This window comes from Ostreococcus lucimarinus, chromosome 7 (genome assembly GCF_000092065.1).
Source record: "Ostreococcus lucimarinus CCE9901 chromosome 7, complete sequence".
Classification (NCBI taxonomy): Eukaryota; Viridiplantae; Chlorophyta; class Mamiellophyceae; order Mamiellales; family Bathycoccaceae; genus Ostreococcus; species Ostreococcus sp. 'lucimarinus'.
The window spans coordinates 674,094-690,916 of record NC_009361.1 but is presented as its reverse complement, the minus strand read 5'-3'; the positions used below and the strand labels follow the sequence as shown (position 1 = coordinate 690,916).

At 56.9% G+C, this 16,823-nt stretch overlaps 14 protein-coding genes across 14 annotated transcripts; 9 read left to right on the top strand and 5 right to left on the bottom strand.

The window, feature by feature from the left end:
- Positions 1 to 136: 136 nt before the first annotated feature.
- RPL37 (Ribosomal protein L37, component of cytosolic 80S ribosome and 60S large subunit) lies at positions 137 to 718 on the bottom strand (the record flags this gene model as incomplete). Its single annotated transcript, XM_001418737.1, has 3 exons — positions 137 to 270; positions 433 to 509; positions 648 to 718. 3 exons carry the CDS (start codon positions 716 to 718, stop codon positions 137 to 139), a joined length of 282 nt encoding a protein of 93 aa, XP_001418774.1.
- Positions 719 to 973: 255 nt separating this feature from the next.
- Positions 974 to 2,093, top strand: OSTLU_32817 (predicted protein). Its single transcript, XM_001418978.1, has one exon. The coding sequence runs from the start codon at positions 1,010 to 1,012 to the stop codon at positions 2,051 to 2,053; it is 1,044 nt and encodes a 347-aa protein (XP_001419015.1). The 5' UTR covers positions 974 to 1,009; the 3' UTR covers positions 2,054 to 2,093.
- A 130-nt stretch (positions 2,094 to 2,223) lies between these two features.
- On the top strand, positions 2,224 to 3,125 carry OSTLU_32816 (predicted protein; the record flags this gene model as incomplete). The annotated part of the gene is made up of 2 exons (XM_001418977.1): positions 2,224 to 2,229; positions 2,322 to 3,125. 2 exons carry the CDS (start codon positions 2,224 to 2,226, stop codon positions 3,123 to 3,125), a joined length of 810 nt encoding a protein of 269 aa, XP_001419014.1.
- An 84-nt stretch (positions 3,126 to 3,209) lies between these two features.
- On the top strand, positions 3,210 to 4,929 carry OSTLU_32815 (predicted protein). The gene has a single exon (XM_001418976.1). The coding sequence runs from the start codon at positions 3,293 to 3,295 to the stop codon at positions 4,874 to 4,876; it is 1,584 nt and encodes a 527-aa protein (XP_001419013.1). The 5' UTR covers positions 3,210 to 3,292; the 3' UTR covers positions 4,877 to 4,929.
- Positions 4,930 to 4,995: 66 nt separating this feature from the next.
- On the bottom strand, positions 4,996 to 6,120 carry OSTLU_87859 (F-ATPase family transporter: protons (vacuolar); the record flags this gene model as incomplete). The annotated part of the gene is made up of 1 exon (XM_001418736.1): positions 4,996 to 6,120. The coding sequence occupies one exon, from the start codon at positions 6,118 to 6,120 to the stop codon at positions 4,996 to 4,998; it is 1,125 nt and encodes a 374-aa protein (XP_001418773.1).
- Positions 6,121 to 6,498: 378 nt separating this feature from the next.
- OSTLU_32813 (predicted protein) lies at positions 6,499 to 7,047 on the top strand (the record flags this gene model as incomplete). Its single annotated transcript, XM_001418975.1, has 1 exon — positions 6,499 to 7,047. The coding sequence occupies one exon, from the start codon at positions 6,499 to 6,501 to the stop codon at positions 7,045 to 7,047; it is 549 nt and encodes a 182-aa protein (XP_001419012.1).
- A 26-nt stretch (positions 7,048 to 7,073) lies between these two features.
- On the bottom strand, positions 7,074 to 9,242 carry OSTLU_850 (predicted protein; the record flags this gene model as incomplete). Its single annotated transcript, XM_001418735.1, has 2 exons — positions 7,074 to 7,445; positions 7,629 to 9,242. Coding segments are annotated over 2 exons (1,986 nt in total), but the record flags the coding sequence as incomplete, so codon positions are not given.
- Positions 9,243 to 9,981: 739 nt separating this feature from the next.
- OSTLU_87857 (predicted protein) lies at positions 9,982 to 11,148 on the top strand (the record flags this gene model as incomplete). The annotated part of the gene is made up of 1 exon (XM_001418974.1): positions 9,982 to 11,148. A coding segment is annotated over one exon (1,167 nt), but the record flags the coding sequence as incomplete, so codon positions are not given.
- A 297-nt stretch (positions 11,149 to 11,445) lies between these two features.
- On the top strand, positions 11,446 to 11,784 carry OSTLU_93071 (predicted protein; the record flags this gene model as incomplete). Its single annotated transcript, XM_001418973.1, has 1 exon — positions 11,446 to 11,784. One exon carries the CDS (start codon positions 11,446 to 11,448, stop codon positions 11,782 to 11,784), a length of 339 nt encoding a protein of 112 aa, XP_001419010.1.
- A 216-nt stretch (positions 11,785 to 12,000) lies between these two features.
- On the top strand, positions 12,001 to 13,142 carry OSTLU_32810 (predicted protein; the record flags this gene model as incomplete). The annotated part of the gene is made up of 2 exons (XM_001418972.1): positions 12,001 to 12,156; positions 12,261 to 13,142. 2 exons carry the CDS (start codon positions 12,001 to 12,003, stop codon positions 13,140 to 13,142), a joined length of 1,038 nt encoding a protein of 345 aa, XP_001419009.1.
- A 30-nt stretch (positions 13,143 to 13,172) lies between these two features.
- OSTLU_32809 (predicted protein) lies at positions 13,173 to 13,670 on the bottom strand (the record flags this gene model as incomplete). Its single annotated transcript, XM_001418734.1, has 1 exon — positions 13,173 to 13,670. One exon carries the CDS (start codon positions 13,668 to 13,670, stop codon positions 13,173 to 13,175), a length of 498 nt encoding a protein of 165 aa, XP_001418771.1.
- Positions 13,671 to 14,096: 426 nt separating this feature from the next.
- On the top strand, positions 14,097 to 14,588 carry OSTLU_32808 (predicted protein; the record flags this gene model as incomplete). The annotated part of the gene is made up of 1 exon (XM_001418971.1): positions 14,097 to 14,588. The coding sequence occupies one exon, from the start codon at positions 14,097 to 14,099 to the stop codon at positions 14,586 to 14,588; it is 492 nt and encodes a 163-aa protein (XP_001419008.1).
- A 115-nt stretch (positions 14,589 to 14,703) lies between these two features.
- On the top strand, positions 14,704 to 15,363 carry OSTLU_35517 (predicted protein; the record flags this gene model as incomplete). The annotated part of the gene is made up of 1 exon (XM_001418970.1): positions 14,704 to 15,363. A coding segment is annotated over one exon (660 nt), but the record flags the coding sequence as incomplete, so codon positions are not given.
- A 1,043-nt stretch (positions 15,364 to 16,406) lies between these two features.
- On the bottom strand, positions 16,407 to 16,772 carry OSTLU_8830 (predicted protein; the record flags this gene model as incomplete). Its single annotated transcript, XM_001418733.1, has 1 exon — positions 16,407 to 16,772. A coding segment is annotated over one exon (366 nt), but the record flags the coding sequence as incomplete, so codon positions are not given.
- Positions 16,773 to 16,823: the final 51 nt, after the last annotated feature.

Genomic DNA, 16,823 nt, shown 5'->3' with positions numbered 1-16,823 from the left:
CCCGCGCGTCGTCGACTCGTTCGAGGTAAAATTCCAACCGAGTACGCATCGTGTTACAACCCACTACTCATCTCGAAATTCGTCTTCCTAAAAGAACTCGCCCTACTCTTCCCCGCTAAAAGAAACCACGTCGCGTTTACGCAGCGACCTTCTTTTTCGCCTCCGTACCTTCCCGGAAACCATTCTTAAATCTTCTGGGCAAGGTCTTCAAGTAGCGCATGCGGCCGGTACCCGTGGTCTTGCGGCCGATCGCCTTCACGCTCCAGTTGTCTGTGCGTTGAAAACAAGGAAAGGTCAGTCACCAATCTCGCGCGCTTCGAGCTCTCGCTCGCCGTCGCGCGTCGCGAGACGCCACGTCTCGCGGCGCTCGTCGCCCGCGATCGACGCTCCGCCGCGATCGAGTCGAGTCGACTTCGCATCGTGCACACGTACATGAACGCGTCCGCGCGGACGGATACCCGCAGGCCGCGCACGTAGACTTTTGAATGTGGTACGATCGCTTCCCGCATCTGCGCGCGCGAACGACGCGTCGGCGTCGCGTCGTCGTCGTCAGTCGTCGTCATCCCAAAGCCCTACTAGGGTCACCGTCGTCTTCCCGCGTCGTCGCCTCCCTCGCGTCGCGCGCGTCGTCTCGAGCGCACACGCACCGTCGGCACAGAGTGTGCGATTTGTTACGTCGGGAACCGAAGGACCCGGTACCTTTTCCTTTCTTACCCATGTCTCGTCGCTCGCGTCGCGTAAAGAGGTCGATGCGACGGGGCGAGGGCGAGGGCGTGCGCGCGCGATCGGGCCGTGGTGTCCGTGTTTGTGATCAGTGTTTAAGACTTATGACGACGCGCACGCGCGCGTCTCTTGGGCGCGCATTTACGCGTTGTACGCGATTTCGAACGCGCGTCGACCGACCGCGACCGACGACCGACCGACCGACCGACCGCGGTCGTTGCCGCGCGCGAACGATTGGGATTGCTCGACGCGCGCCGACGCGCGAGCGCGCGCGATGGGCAGGCGGATGAAACTGCTCGGGATCGAAGGCGGAGGGACGACGTGGATCGCGCGCGCGATCGAGATCGACGTCGAGGGCGGTGCGAGCGTGAGCAGCGCGTCGAGCGCGCGAGGGGAGGAGCATTTCAACAAGAGGGACGGCGGGCGGGAACAGAGGTTTGAGACGACGACGCCGGAGGAGACGCTGCGAACGATACGAGAGTGGATCGAAATCAACGCGTGGGACGCGGATGCGATCGGGGTGGCGACTTTCGGGCCGTTGGAGCTGAATCCAGATAAAGACAAGTACGGATACATCACGACGACGCCGAAGGCGGGGTGGCAAGACGTCGACGTCTTGGGCAGTCTGTTCGGGAAAAAGGACGCGACGGAGGAGGAGGAAAGGGCGTGGCGAGGACGCGCTCGATTGCACACGATCGATCAGGTGCCTTTGGCGTTTGAAACGGACGTCAATGCGCCGGCGATGTTGGAACATAGGGCGTTGAAACACGAGTTGAAACACGTCCATCTCGTGGGCGGCGAGTCGTGTTGTTACGTCACCGTGGGTACGGGCGTCGGGGTTGGTGTGGTGTGCAATGGCTTACCAGTGCACGGTATGCTACATCCTGAGGCGGGTCACATGTTCGTCAAGATGAGAGCAGGGGAAACGTTTGCGGGAACGTGTCCGTTTCATGGCAACTGCGTGGAAGGCATGGTCGGAAGCGGAGCGTTGGCAAAACGACGGGGCGTCTCAGCCGCCGAGCTCGCATCGCTTCCGGATGACGATGACATTTGGGAACATGCCGCACATTATCTTGCCGGCATGTGCGTCAATCTCATCTTAACCCTCGCCCCTGAGCGCATCGTCCTCGGCGGTGGCGTCATGCAGCGCGAGTGCTTATTCAGCAAGATTCGTGCCAACGTCCGAGACATCTTGCAGGGCTACCTAGCCGTCGATCAAATCATGGACGATGCTTATTTACGACACTTCATCGTTCCTCCCGCGTGGGGCTATCAAACCGGTCTCACGAGCGCCCTGTACTTAGCCGAGCGAGCGCTCCAACGCGAGTGATTCGTGTGTGGATATTTGTAAAAACACGAAGCCCCCACCTGTCGAGAAGCGCCTCAGTCCAGCGCGCGCAGATCGTTATGCACGCCAACGCTGCGATCGCGAAAGTAAACATCGTCCCTAACGCTCGCGTTCACGCCGCGAAAACCTCCGTTCGACGCGTCTGGAGCGTCATGACGGTGCGTTCAGGACGCATCGACGCGACCCCGCCACGCGCCGATTGATTTGCAGACGTGGATTAATGACTGACGTGTGAACGTCGCGCGCGCAGAACGCGACGAAAGGTGAAGTGATGCCGTCCATTATCATCGGTGGTGGACGCGTCGGGCAAGCGTTGAGGGATATGGGCGTCGAGGGCGACGTCGTCGTGCGCCGAGGCGAGGCGTTTCCGAGCGAGCCCAAGACGGGGCCGATTTACGTCGCCACTCGCAACGACGTGCTGGAAGATGTGATCAAAAATTGTCCGGCCGACCGCAGAGAAGATTTGGTTTTCATGCAAAACGGGATGCTGCAGCAGTTTCTCGATGCGCAAGGTCTTGGGGCGAACACTCAAGCGCTAATTTATTTTGCGGTCGCCGCTCTCGGCGACAAGCCAACCGACGGGGTAACTGAGTTAAACCCCGAAGGTCTCACGGCGGCGACGGGCAAGTGGGCCGACGCCGTCGCCGCGCGTTTCCATAACGGTGATTTGAGTTGCCACGTTTTAGACGCTCCGACGTACGAAGGTTCCATGTACGAGAAATTGATATGGATTTGCGCGATGATGCTGGTCGGCGCTCAACACGAAGGCGCCAAGGTTGGCGACGTCGCGACGACGTACAAAGATGAAGTCGTGGCTTTGATCGAAGAATTGTTGTCTGGTACTACCGCGTGCACTGGGGCGAAATTCGCCCCCGGAGCCGTCGATCGACTGATCGCGTACGCAAAGACTGTCGCACATTTCCCGTGCGGCGTCAAGGAATTTCCTTGGCGAAACGGTTACTTCTACGGCTTATCCGAAAAAGCGATCGCAGATGGTAAATCGGACCCGTTCCCGACTCACACCGCGCTCCTGAAAAACATCGGTGCCATTTAAGCATTTGTTATATTTATTCAAAACGTTGAGAAACGCACACGCCGAGTTCTGTTGCCCTAAGACAGTCTTCATTCCAAAACGTGCACTCGCGTCCGTGCTCGCGACGAGACCACCGCGCGTCGCGACCGCGAAACGAATCGACGTCGGTAGCGTCGGTCGCGCGAGCGATGGATACCGTGGACACCATGCAGGTCGACACCGCGCCCGCGGAACCTGTGCTGTCGAATGTGTCCCTGGAGATTCTCTCGATCATCTCCGCAGCGCAGCGTGAGCACGGGCTACGACACCGCGATTACGCGCGATATCGAGGATACTGCGCGCGTCGTCTTGCTCGTTTGTACCAGGCGTGCAAGATGAAGCACGGTAAAGGACGCTTCGTGAAGAAACCTTTGGTGGCAAACACGATCGCGGACGAACGCGCGCTTTTGGTTCCGCTCGTGCAAAGCGAACGGGCGTGGGCGTATGCGATGGAGATGAAGGATTTAACCAACGTCAAGAGAAGGCGGAGTGATCTAAGACAGCACATGCTTCGTCGTTTGAAGAAGGCGGTGACGCACGCGAACGAGTTGGCGACGTTTTGCGAGCGACTCGGAAACGACCAGACGGCGTTGGAGGGCGACGCATACGCCAACTACATAGGCGGCGTCTGCGCGGTGGAGCAAGGGAAGGATTACGTCGGTGCTATTACAAAACTTCTTCGCGCAAAGCTTGCGTACGCCAAGCTCGGTGTGCTCGGGGATCAGAAGCGCTTGGAGTTGTACCGAGAGCGAACGGAGGACCTCGCGGACCTCGTTCGGTTTGCGCACTACAAACAAGGTCGAACGGCGGATTTGAAAGCCATGGAGAAGGAAGCCGCGATCGGTTTGTCATCAAATAAGGTGTTCACCATGAAAGTTGAGGCACCACCGGAGATTGAAGATAAAATTAGATGGCATGCGATGGACTTCGAGCTCAAGAACCGCGACGCTCGCGTGCTCATTGCTCAAGCGCAAGACTGCTTGGCCAAGGTTGACGCGCTTAAGAACGCCACTGGGCACAAGGCGGGCATGTTATTCGCTAAGGGAATCGCCTTTTACGATGAAGCTCGCATGAAACTCAACGACGACGTCGAGAAGGAGACTGCCAAGGCTCTGTATCAGCAGGGGGATGACGAAGACAAAGCCGATCGCATCAAGTTAACCGAGATTGCGTTATCTCTGATCGTTAAGGATAAACTCATCGATCGAAACAAGTTCGTTTGCGATCAGCTTGACAAAAAGCTCAGTGGTCGCGCGAAGAAAGAGAAGGCTGATAAGAAACTGAATTTTGGCGATCTCGCTCGAATGTACGATGCCGCGACTGTCGACTACGAGGACTTGATGGAAACGGCGCCGATGTTGCTCCGGCTCAAGCCCGAAGATGCCGACAAGCATATCGAGGAATTCGAAGTAGACTGTGAAGCAGAAGTCATGCTGCTCAAGGCGCGACAAAATGTTGCTTTGGCTTGTCACTACGTGCAAGTTGGTAATTCCAAAGAGGCAAAGGCATACTTCGAAATTGCCACGGATCTCGCCACGGATGCCGAGGGACGAGATTGCGCGGGAGAGATCCAAGATGAAGCCACTGAACTTCTCAAAGAGATTGAAGTCCGCGTTGCGAAAGCACAGCGCAAGTTGCAGGAGGCTGACGACTCGGTTACGAAGTCTCAATCGGGCAGCGACTTGACTAGCAAGGTTGCTGAAAAGTTCAGTAAGTTGTTCTCGTTCCGTTAATTTCGAGGAAAGGGCAGACAAATTTAGATAGTAGATGCAGTGTTTTTCAATGAAGATGTTGCGAATTCGTTAATGTCTATGCTATCGTTGCGTGTGCGCGCTAGTCGCTGCGAGCATTGTTAAACCTTCATTGTCAGAGACACGTACGAGTACATGTCTTCCACCAAACCGCCGCCAGATTTCTCATCACCGCCGATTTCGTCATCCCAATGCGACGAGGCGTCTTTGCCGAACTCTTGATTCAATACTTTTCGCAGCTTGCTCACGTGCTTCATATTGGGTCGCATGAGGACGGCTTGAAAATCCGGCGGTAAGCCATAGCGCAAAATACTCTCCACAAATACGCGCACCGTGCACACGTGCATCATAGTACTAAAAGCCTCACCGTAGCTTATCTGACACCACTCTAACAAAGAATCTCTCCTCTGGACAACTTCTTGCTCTAGCGCACCTCGTTGCGATTTCGCCGCTCTCGACGCTTCAGGATCGTGCGAATACTCCTTAGCAGTGCAGCCGATCTCTCGCGCCGCGGTCGTGAACGCATCGACGACACGCCTGAACAATACCACCGTTCGTAACTCGTAATCATCTTCGACGTGAATAATCTTTGAAGAACGCGGCACGACGAAGCTCGCTAGCGTCTCGTACGAGCTCGTCCAAACCTCTGTCTTCAGTTTCGGCACTTGCACCACGAGCGTGGTCAAGTTTTCTGTCTGAACTAAATCCTCGGGATTGACCTTGTCGCTCAAATCTTGTGCGTTCACCCCGCTCCCAACTTTACGAACGATGGCGTTCAGATGATTTTTAGACGTCGCCAACTGCCCGCACTTCAATTTGAACTCTTCGTCGATGCGCGACAAGCGCTCCGAGAGCTTCTCAACCGTCTCCTTCAACGCTCGTCGAGCCGGATTCTTCGCTTCATCCCACTCGAACGTCGTCAGATATCGTTCGACGGATTCACCATCCACGCGCAGTTCTCGTTCGCTCGTCGTCGCGTCGCCGAGCTCGCCGAACTGTCGCCGCACCTTCTCCACCACCTGCTCCGCCAGCGCGTTCACCTTGACCAAATCATCGCTCAGCGCCAACAGACTGTCCAGCGTCCCCACGCGCAGGTCCGGGCATCGCATCTTATAGTTCAGCGACAGATCGTTGCTCCCGCCCGTGTGTCGCTGCAGCGTCGCCCACGCCGCGTCCGCGCTCGACCCGCGCAGAGGTAGACTCACGAGCCAATACGTCGTCGTCATCGTTCGCGTTCAGTCGTCGCTCGTCGTCGCTCGTCGTCGTCGTCGTCGTCGTCGTCGTCGTCGTCGTCGTCGTCGCAAACCGCTTCCGGTCGGTACCGCGCCTCGAATCACGCGCCCGCGTACGACGCTCGCGCGCGCGTGAATGGCGACGCCGTCGGTCCAAACGAATCGCGCGTCGCGCGTCGCATTCGCGTCCGCGTCGTGACACCGCGTCGCGACACCGGTCGAGCGACGCGCGCGCGTGCGAACACGCGACCGCGCGCGCGCGTCGACGGCGATCCGATGTCGCGACCGCGCGCGCGCGCGACGGCGACGCTCGCGCAGCGCCTGAAGCGGTACCTCGAACGCGACGCGCGCGACATCGTCTGGCCGCGCGCGATGGACGACCCGCCGTGGTATAAAGCGCAGCGCGCGCGGAAATTGACGTTGGACGAACACAAAGAGGTGTGGACGAAGGCGTGGGAGATGTACAAACAGAGCTGGGTGAACGTGTTTCGAAGAGACGAAGGAGAGGAAGAAGAGGCGACGTCGACGCGAGACGAGTCAGAGGACGCGAGACGAAGCGCGGTGCGCGAAACGTCGACGACGATAAAAAGTGATGACAAAGACTCGAACGAAGGGCGATTACTCGCCGATGAGGCGAAGCAGACGCTACGAGCGGGAAAAGCTGGATTTAAACCTTTCGTGACATACTTGTACGAGACCAGAGGGCGGGCGTACAGAGACGGCGTTCGCGAGTTCATTAAGGCGTATAGAGAAGGGTTTCGAGAAGCGAGCGAAGAATTAGAGACGGGCGAGAGCTTTTCTAGAAAGGCCGCGTCGCTGATTTCGAAGGCGGAGGACGTGTTAGAAAAGGCAGAGAAGACTGAGACGGACAAAATTGACGACGATGGCGCGGATGAAAAGTCGTCGTCGGCTGTAAAGTAGGGCGCTAGCAATTAAATTAACTATTCAAACAAATTAGACATGAAGTTCAGGAACCGTTTCGCGTAATTCGTCGGATCGATGGAGGAGAAAGACTTTTTACCCATCACACCCATCATCTTGGTCTCTAAATTTTTCGACGTCGTGTATTCCTGCAAGATATCAATGATGCCGAGGTATAGAATGACGTCTTGAGGCTCCGTGTGCTCTTCGATAGGGGACTCAACTGGAGGTTGCTTCGTCAAAATACGCCCGTGCACGGAGACTGCGGCCATAGCGACGCCCAACTTGGACTTTGCTGCTCCAGTAGAGTGCGCGATGAGGTCGTCTGTTCCCGGTGGCGGTCGCAGCGAGGCTTGCTCGCTCGGCGAGACTTCCTCCATCCCGTGCGCGAAGCCAAACTGTTTTCGGTCGTTGTACAAGTCGAGTGCTTTCATATTTCGACGAACCGATTGCATGACGTGATCTCGCCATTCCGCCCCGCCCCAAGGCGAACCAGATTCTTCTTGTACTGGCGAGGTGGCGCCGACTTCGCTGTAACGTGGGGAAGCGAGTCGTCCGCGCCCCAACGCTGGAGGCAGGACGTGTACTCCAACGAGGAGACTGTAATCCATGACACGTAATTTCTGCAGAAATATACAATCTTTGTTCAATTGCTCGATGAGTTTATCTCGTTTCCCTTCTTCAACGCGGAATTTTCTAGAAATATCCAAGTCTTTCAACACGGTGTGTGGCGTCGCGTTTTCCAGCTTCGTGAAACGTCCGTGTGTCGAGCCTTTGAGATCAAAAGTCTTGTGTATCGGGTGCTTGGCGGAGAAGAGATTCGACATGACAACCACCCGTACCTTCCTCGCAGTGCCAGCCGCTTTGATGCTATACAAGCCGTAAAACTTTGGCAATAACGTCTCGGGGTAATCGTGAACGTGTTGGTAATACACATGCAACCAAGACTTGAGTCGCACCATTTCCGACTTTCGCATCGTTTTGATGATGAATTGATCGTCGTGAGATATGTAAAACACACTCCCGGACTTACCAGGCGAAGACAGCTCTCTCAGCGCTTGATCACCACACAGCGACAGCATAAACTGTGCGGGATCTACTCGCCAACGCGCACGTAAATGTCGAAAAACTTCTGGTCTATATTCTTTCCACTTGAACGTTCGAGCGAAGTGCGGCGGCGTTTTCGCAGAGCCACCGCGAGGAAACTGTTGCTTGAGGCTTACGTCAAAGCTACAAGTTTGCAAAGCGACGTCCGAGAACTCTTGCATGCTGCTCACACTCCAACGAATGCCAACGCGCAGTTGTAGCATCAAGTCGTAACTCCCGTGACCTTTGTAAATAGTTTCTCCATGCCGGACTTTACGGACCTTTCGTGATCTACTCGCCATCGGACTCGTCCACAACGAATGTTTGTGGGCCACACCATCGGTCTCGACGACTTCTTTCTTCAAGATTTGATCCTCAGAGCACTCGCAGAGCAACAAGTATGTGTTGCCTAGATCTGCGGCGATAATTTCCTCGCCTTCGCTGTCATCAAAACTTGTCTTGGGCCTCGCTGATCGGTTGATTTGCACGCTGAGTTTGATATTGTTTCGAGTAACACTAGAACTTTCACCCCCAGACAACATGAACGCACCCGACCCGTCCTTCTTACCGCATTTCCATCGCCCACTAAAAGATGACCCGTCGCACCAAGTCATGACACCGCTGCCGGAAATTTGTCCCACGGACCAGTTACCATCGTATCGATCGCCCGATCCCCACCGCAAGGTGCCCCATCCGTGCATTTTCCCATTAAGCCACTCACCATCGAACTCGTCGTGTCCTTCTTCGCCTTCGAGCGCCTTCCATCTGTACGTTCCCGGTCCGTGGCCGACCCCATCGTTCCACAGTCCCTCGTAGCAGTCGCCGTTGGTAAAATGCTGTATGCCTAAACCATGCTTTTTCCCCCGTCTCCAAGACCCGTGGTACTTCGCACCGTCCGACGCCGTATACGTCCCTTCCCCGTGCATCAAACCGTGTTCGAAATTGCCCTTGTACACCCCGCCGTGCGCCCACTCGTACGTTCCTCGCCCGCTCGGCTTGCCGTCGTGGAATTCGCCCACGTATTCGTTCCCGTTCGCCCACGAATATCGTCCGTATCCCACCGGCGAGTGATCGTTCCACGGCCCGCGATAGACATCACCGTCGTTCAATTCAACTCGCGCCTTCCCCGCGAGTGGGTGCGCTCTTTGGCTGTCGTCGAGTTTTCCCTTTTCCTCCGCGAGCTTGCTCTCGACGGCGCGAAGCGCGGCTTCCACCTCTCCCGCGTTCGATCGTGATCGCGCGAACGAGGCTGAAAACGCCGGCTTCCTGCGCGCGAACAACGCTCGAGCGCGCGTCGCGGGTGCAGACGAGGACGCGACCGCACCAGCCTCATCTCGCCGGTCCATGACGCGTCACCGGCGCCGCTCGCAATCCAATCTAAAATTTGTCCCTCGTCGACCGCAGTCTGGCGTCGCCGTCGCCGCCGCGCGCGGTCGCACCGAGCGCTGGCTTCACGGCTTGGCTTCCCCCGTTATCGTCTATCGCGCGATCGACGCTCGATCGGCACCGCTCGGCGCTCGACCGTCGAGGCGCGAACTCGCCGGGACGACCCCGCGCGCCGCGACCGCGCCTCGACGCGTCGGCGAAACGGGCGCGTCGCGGTCGGATTTCAGGGCGTCCCGGGTCGAGGCCTAAACCCGCCTACACGCGCGCGGCGACCGCCGCAGCGCGCGCGGGATGTCGACGCGTCGACGGCGCGCGAACGACGACGCGGAAGCGCGCGCGCGTTCGACGTCGCGCGCGGCGTCGTCGACGTCGAACGCGCGGCGCCGAGGCGACGTCGGGCGACCGCGCGAGGGCGACGAAGATGGGCGCGCGGAAAGGCGCGGCGGGCGGCCACCGCGCGTTTTGTACGCGTCGTTATTCGTGATTTGGGGCGCGGTGCTTCATCACGGCGAAGTCTACTCGCACGTCGTAGCGCAGCGTCGATGTTCGTGGCCGCACGGCGCGAACGGGACGAGGGTGATGGTGACCGCGGACCCACAGTTGGTGGACGAGTACACGTACAGGGAGCTCGGCAGACGGTCGCGCGCGCTCGCGTTTGCGGAAGCCGTGTGCGATGCCTACGTGCGACGGACGATGAAGGCAGGGTTGAGAAGATTTGCACCGAGAAACGTGGTGTTTCTGGGGGACTTGTTCGGGCAAGGTGCACGTAGAAACGACGACGAGTGGCGCGCGTTGCGGCGTCGCGTCGACGCCGCGCTCTGGTGGCCGAGAAACGGCGATGGTGGGCCGTTGTACCACACCGTCGCCGGTAACCATGACGTTGGTTATTCCGAAGTCATTCGCCATCATCCCAGAATCCTCGCACGGTTCGAAGAATGGTATGGAAAAAGTAACTTTGTCGAGCGCATCGGCGGCGTTGACTTCGTAGGCGTCAACGCCATGGTCCTCGACGGCAAAGGACCGGCCACAGACGAGACGTGGGCGTTCGTGGATGGCTTAAGCGCTCAAAAGAAAGAGCCGTACGTAAAGAGAGTGCTCGTGACGCACTTGCCGCTTCCCAATCCATCGCAGCGATGCGGGCCATTTCGAAACTCGCAAGCAATTCAAGGCCGCACGCTCGGTTCAGACAAGGAAATTATTTATCAAGACTACCTCTCGGACGAGTCTGCGCAGCGATTGCTCCGGGCGGTTGAGCCGGTGTTGGTGTTGTCGGGGCACGACCACGATCAGTGTGAGGTAACGCACGCGTACGAGTCGGCACTTGCGGGAGGAACAGTCGCAGTGACCGAAATAACCGTCGGCACCGTGAGTGCGTTGAATGGAAACGACCAACCGAGTTATTTAATGTTGACCGTTCCCGAAGCCGCAGGCGAGAGTTTCGACGCCAGCGGATCGGGATTAATTCAACATAAATTATGTTTCCTACCTGAGATACGTGAAATCCTGAGAACGTACGCTCACGTTGGCGTGGTGAGCGTTCTCACGATTCTAGGACCGCCACTCGGAGAATTAATTGCAGCAGCGAAAAAGTTCGAAGGCCGACCCGTGATTGCCCTGTGCTTCAGGTGAGTGTTCACTAAGATCGCTCACACTCGCAGAACGCTCTCCGTAGGATGACTAACAAAATTACGTGCGCTCACAGGCGATTTCTTCACGGACTGATTTATTTAATTGGCTTATTAATTTTCGTCGCGGGTGGATTTATTTCGCTACTCGCGCGAGACTCGATGATTTTGAGGAGTCTCGCAAGGATAGAGTACTAGAAAACTTAGCAAGATAGCACGTGCAATATCAAGCGCGAATGAATTGTTTCCGCCGCGCAATTAATTATTTTAAGCGCTCAGATTATATTTAATTATCGTCATCATGGAACGTGAATGCACAAGCACTGAATCGCGTCAAGGTTTTGTAAAAGTTGCGGCTATGAGTTTCGACACACCATTTACCTCCAACAAATGCACTTTTGGTGGTTCTACGCCTATCGACGCGACATGCATGTGTTTTGACAGATCATCTCGATGTGAGAAATTTTCGCCCAGCAGTCGTCGAAAGTGTGAATTTGATATCAGACGACCGAGATGCGCGTGGTTTCGCGTGAAATTAATTCCATTGGTGATTCGTGATCGCATTATTACGGGCGTCGAGCGCGACGCGCGATTGACGCTTCGCTGGCGAGCCCGTGGCGTTCGCATAGAAATTATTTAATTATTTCATTTATTTCTCGCGCGCCGAGGTAGCGACCGCGACGCCGGCCGAATCGACCGCGACGCGCGTTCATGGTGTGCAGCGTACGCCGTCGGGGATTTCCTTGAATTCTCCGCGATTTGTGAGCGGGCATCGAAATCCATATGGATACCTGGGTAAGACTTTCCATGTTGACGTTCACAACTCGGCCTCGACTGTTTGACAAGTCGTTTCTGGATGTTGGCTCGAGTGGAGCGCAGAGTGATTGATGTCGACATCGCGCGTGGGCGACAGACAGCACACGTCGGCGCACTTGCGAGATCAACCGCAGCGAACATGCGACGATCGTTATCAGTAATCGCACTTATCCTCGCGTTGTGCTTCGCGAGCGAGGTAAGCGCAGCGACGGCGCCTCGAACTCGTTCTCGTATGGCCTTGAATTGATCGACACGATGAGCGCGCGTGGTGAGACTGACCGGAGGATTCCTCGATCGTAGCGGTTCACCGGTGTGCGCGCAGTCGAGGAGTTCGACGCCGAAAGAGACTTGCTCAAATTTGTCGAAGATTCACGCACGGAGACGCTGGCGGTTCTGGCTTTGTTTCGGCCCGGGAGCGTTCATCAAGCGGCGATTGACGCGTTCACCGACGCGGAAAACACGTTTCGCTCGTACGGACACGATGATGTCACTTTCGGCCGAGCGTTGAAATTGAAGTCTGAGCACGCACTCGCCAAGGTGTTCATTCCGGCGCCACATTACATGGACAGCGACCACATGACTGAGATGACCGAGAGCTTGCAACGCAACGTGTCGAGCATAGTGCGCTTCGCATTCTTCACTCTCATTCCGCCGTACGCGAAATGGCCCGAGTTTCCCGATAATAGAGGTACCGTCGATGAAGTTCAACGAGCGAATCTGCACGCGAAAAATGACATGCCCAAAGTGTTTGTGTTCATGCTTAAAGAATTCGCGGACGAGTATGGGGTGCGCATTCACAAAACATTAGAAAAGGTCGGAGAGGCCATTTCTGGCTTTATGGTTCTCATTCACGTCGTGCCGCCGACGACAAAGGATCTCATATATTTGCAAACTGCCGTTTACGAGGGTGAGGAGCAGGAGTACATGGACGTGCTCGCTGGGGGAAGGCTTGCGATCGTCGGTTACGATCCCGTGAGCAAGAAGCGCGACGCCGAGGCGAGGCTGATCGATAGTTTCAACGAAAACACCCTGATTCAATTCTGCAACAAGTATTTGGCGATGTTACCCGAGGAAGCACAACGAGGACGCATGCCGTTTCCCATCAAACGTGCGGACAAGCGATCAAAAAATACCATCGGACTCGGTAAATACGCGACGAAGGAAGCCAAGGCGGAACTGTAAAAAATGATTAATATAGCTACTTCTAAGCCGCTAACAGACTAAAGGCTCGCCTCCGTCGGCATTTTGCGCGCGTCTATTCTTCCATAACCCACCGTATCGATAATGCGGGTGATTTGCGTCACCATCCACCACGCCGCCGCTCACTTTCACCCAACACGAACCGCAGACCATACGCCACCGTTTCGTCGCGTCCGTTTGACATCGAATCAGCTCGTTCACCATCTTCGAGCATTCATCGCACGCCTTTTGCCCGCTCGTTGGATTACCATTGAATTCTAATCGCGCCCTCCGTTCCGCCTTTTGCGCCTTGACCGACTTCTTATGCGCCGCTCGCGCGTCTTCGTCTTCGTCTTCGCCTCGCGTTTCCTTGTTCTCTCGCTGTCGTTCGCTCTTCCTCTTACCGTTGCACGACTTCGAGCACGTCGTCACTTCGTCCCAACAGTTTTCCCACTTTTTCCTCCACGTGAACGGTCTGTCGCACACCACGCACACCTTGCTCGGCAAGTTTTCCTTCTTCACCCCTCGCATCGCGGACGGCGTCGAGCGCGATGCCGCGCGCGTCGTCGTCGTCGTCGTCGTCGTCGTCGGTCGCGCGCGTTTCAGCGCGCGCAACGCGTGCGCCGTCGTCCTCGTCGTCGCTCTTCGCGCGCACGACGCGGTGAACATTCGATTCGCGCGCCACCGCGTGCGGACGTCGACGCGTCGTCGTCGTCACGCCATCCGTCCATCGCGCCCGCGTCCCGATCCGGATCCGTCGGACCGCCGATGGATGGCGCGATGGATGGATGGTGCGACGGCGTTCGGGACTCGTGTGATGGACACACGGCGTCGCGCGCGCGTCCGAGACCGGACGAGCGAGTGATGGGTGAACCCACGCGCGAGGCGCGCGCGCGCGACGACGCGGCACCGTCGACGGCGGACGATCGCGCACACCGCGAGGGCGGACGCGCGACGATGGGCGCGTCGCCGACGAATGGGACGTCGCCGCGCGGACGCGACGCGAGGAAGACGACGCGGTGGTTGGATGGGAAAGAGAACGACGCGCGCGGACGACCGTTTCGACGAGGGATCGATGAGGAGGACGATTTCGAAGAGGATTTGTTAGACGCGCGAGGCGAGGACGAGGACGAGGACGGCGTCTCCGCGAGCGCGCGAGCGGTGGGACGACACGGAAGCGCGAGAGGGATCTTATCGCCGTCGGGGAGTTTCGCGGAGAAACGACAGCGGTCGAAGGTGCGATTCGAAAGCTCGCTGCCGAACGGGTTTCCTGAGCGCAAGCCGTCGATGACAAAGTTATCGAGCGGGGCGTTTGACGACTCGAGCGCGCGGGAAGAAGCGGTGACGCCATTCGTCGGACTCGTCATGGTGTTTCTTACCGTCGCCTTCGTCGCGTGGTTCAACGACGTGCTCGTTCGTAGTGTTTCTTCCGTCTCCGCGTGGGCGTGAGTAGTCTATTAGTTTCTTGCATCGCTTAGTCTGACTTTGAAAATTCGTCCCTCGTCCTTCGGCTCGCAATTTTAGATTTTTCCGACCAACCGCCGCGGCTGCACTGCGCGACGCCATGCGGACGTCGTCGTCGTTCGGTGCGCCGTCCCGGTCGGCGGCGTCTCGCTTCGTGCGTGCATCGTCGCGTCGCTCGATCGTCGCGCGCTCGTTCGACGCGAAAGCGCCCGCACCACCGTCGACGCGTCGCGCCTTCACCTTTGTCAGACACGGCCAAAGCACGTGGAACGAGGAAGGACGGATTCAGGGGAGTTCGAATTTTTCCGTGTTGACGGCGAAAGGTCAAGCGCAGGCGAACTTGACGAAAGACGTGATCGCGTTGGATAAATTTGACGTGTGCTTGCGATCACCTCTGGCGCGGGCGCGAGAAACGGCGGAAATCGCGTGGGGGACGCGCTCGGGGACGGCGTTCGTGGACGTCGACGACTTGAGAGAGATTGATTTATACGCGTTTGAGGGGCTGTTGAAGGAAGATGGGATGGAGAGATACGGTCAGAGCTATGCGAATTGGAAAAAGAATCCGAGCGAGTTTGAAATCGACGGACATTACCCCGTGCGAGAGCTGTGGGATCGAGCGACGCGGGTGTGGAACGAGGCGTTGCTCGCGAGACGCGAAACGAAAATTCTCGTCGTCGCGCACAACGCGGTAAATCAAGCGCTGATTGGCAGCGCGCTCGGGCTCGGACCGGAATATTTTAGACGCATCGTGCAAAGTAATTGCGCAGTGAGCAGGTTGATCATCGACGAGTCCTTTGAGCCGAACACAGGGCGAGGGGTTAAGCTAGAAGTTTTCAATCAAACGCCGGAGGCGCCGGTTGGAAAGAAGGACGCCCTCGTTTTGGTCCACGCACCGACGAGCATAGAGGAAGAGGCTAAAATTACAAGGAGTATGGTGAACGTGTTGAAAAATACCTCAGTCGGCGCGCTGTTGCACTCGCCGGACGGACCCTCGGCTCGTTTGGCGGAGAAGATATTCGATCGATGCCAGCGCGAGATGAGCGGCACGTGCCCGTTTGAAGCCAAAGTCGTGAACTCTGTGGACGATATCTTGACCAGTTTGGCCGAAGGCACTCAAGGTGGGGGCTCTACTTTCGTCATTCACGACAAAGTTGTATGCCAAGATTTCCTAGCGCACGCTCTAGAGAGGAATAGCGGAGAAATGTTTAGTCTTTCGCCCGGTGGGATGTCGGTAATTAATATGAAGGGTGGACCGGCAAAAGATCCCGTCGCCGTATGCATCAACCATTTGTTGCATTTACCATCAGCTGAGCAGGCCGCGATTGATGATACTTACTAGATATATTTGTAATAGACGCTAAAATCATGATATCTCGCTACAAATGATGCTACAACTAGTTAGTCTCGGCTCCGACTGCGTTCTCTGCGACGTTCCTTCTTCTCCTTTTTTTCCTTCTTATGCCGTTTTCTATCTCTCTTCTCATCCTTCTCGTCCCCAGGAATAGTTAGACCTTTCGCCGCAGCCTCTGCACGCGCGATAGCCGCGGCTTTACGCTCCATAAGCTCACGAATGATTCGCGCATCTTCGTCCTCCGCGTCGGCGTTTCGAGGACCCGCCGCGTCAACGACGTCTCGACTATCCTCAACGCGAGTTTCACGACCACCGTCTGCCGCGATGGGTCTTTCTAGTTCTTCCTCTACCGCACTCTTAACCACCGGTCGAGGCGCACCGCACTTAAAACACGCTTCTCGGAACTTGAAATTCTCAGACCCGCACGCGCACTTCCACTCTCTCGCGTTCGCGTCGTCTTCGTTCTTCATCTTGTAATCATCCACGTGATCGACTTTGATCGTTCGTCCCACAACGGTGGCACCGTTTAAGTTATCCACCGCTAACACCGTCGAGCGCTGATCGGCGTAACAAATGAACGCGAATCCTCGACTCCTACCCTTCTCCTCGTCGCGCACCAAGTTGACGTCGACGACCTCCCCAAACTGTGAGAACACCGCCAGAATGTCCCCTTCCGTCATGTTGAACGCTAATCCACCGGCATAGACGTACGCCGAGTGCTTATATCTCGCGTGCCACGACGCCTCCTCCCCCATCCCGCTCTCAATCTCCCGCATCGTCGCCTTTTGCGTATTCTTAATCTGCGTCAGAGCATTCATCCTCGCCTTCGTTCGTCCTTCGCTCGTTCTAGACGCGCGTCGCGCGCCGTT

What these genes read in the sequence shown, in the direction of transcription:
- OSTLU_32817 (XM_001418978.1), top strand. Translation starts at nt 1,010, where the DNA reads ATGAAACTGCTCGGGATCGAAGGCGGAGGGACGACGTGGATCGCGCGC.
- OSTLU_32815 (XM_001418976.1), top strand. Translation starts at nt 3,293, where the DNA reads ATGGATACCGTGGACACCATGCAGGTCGACACCGCGCCCGCGGAACCT.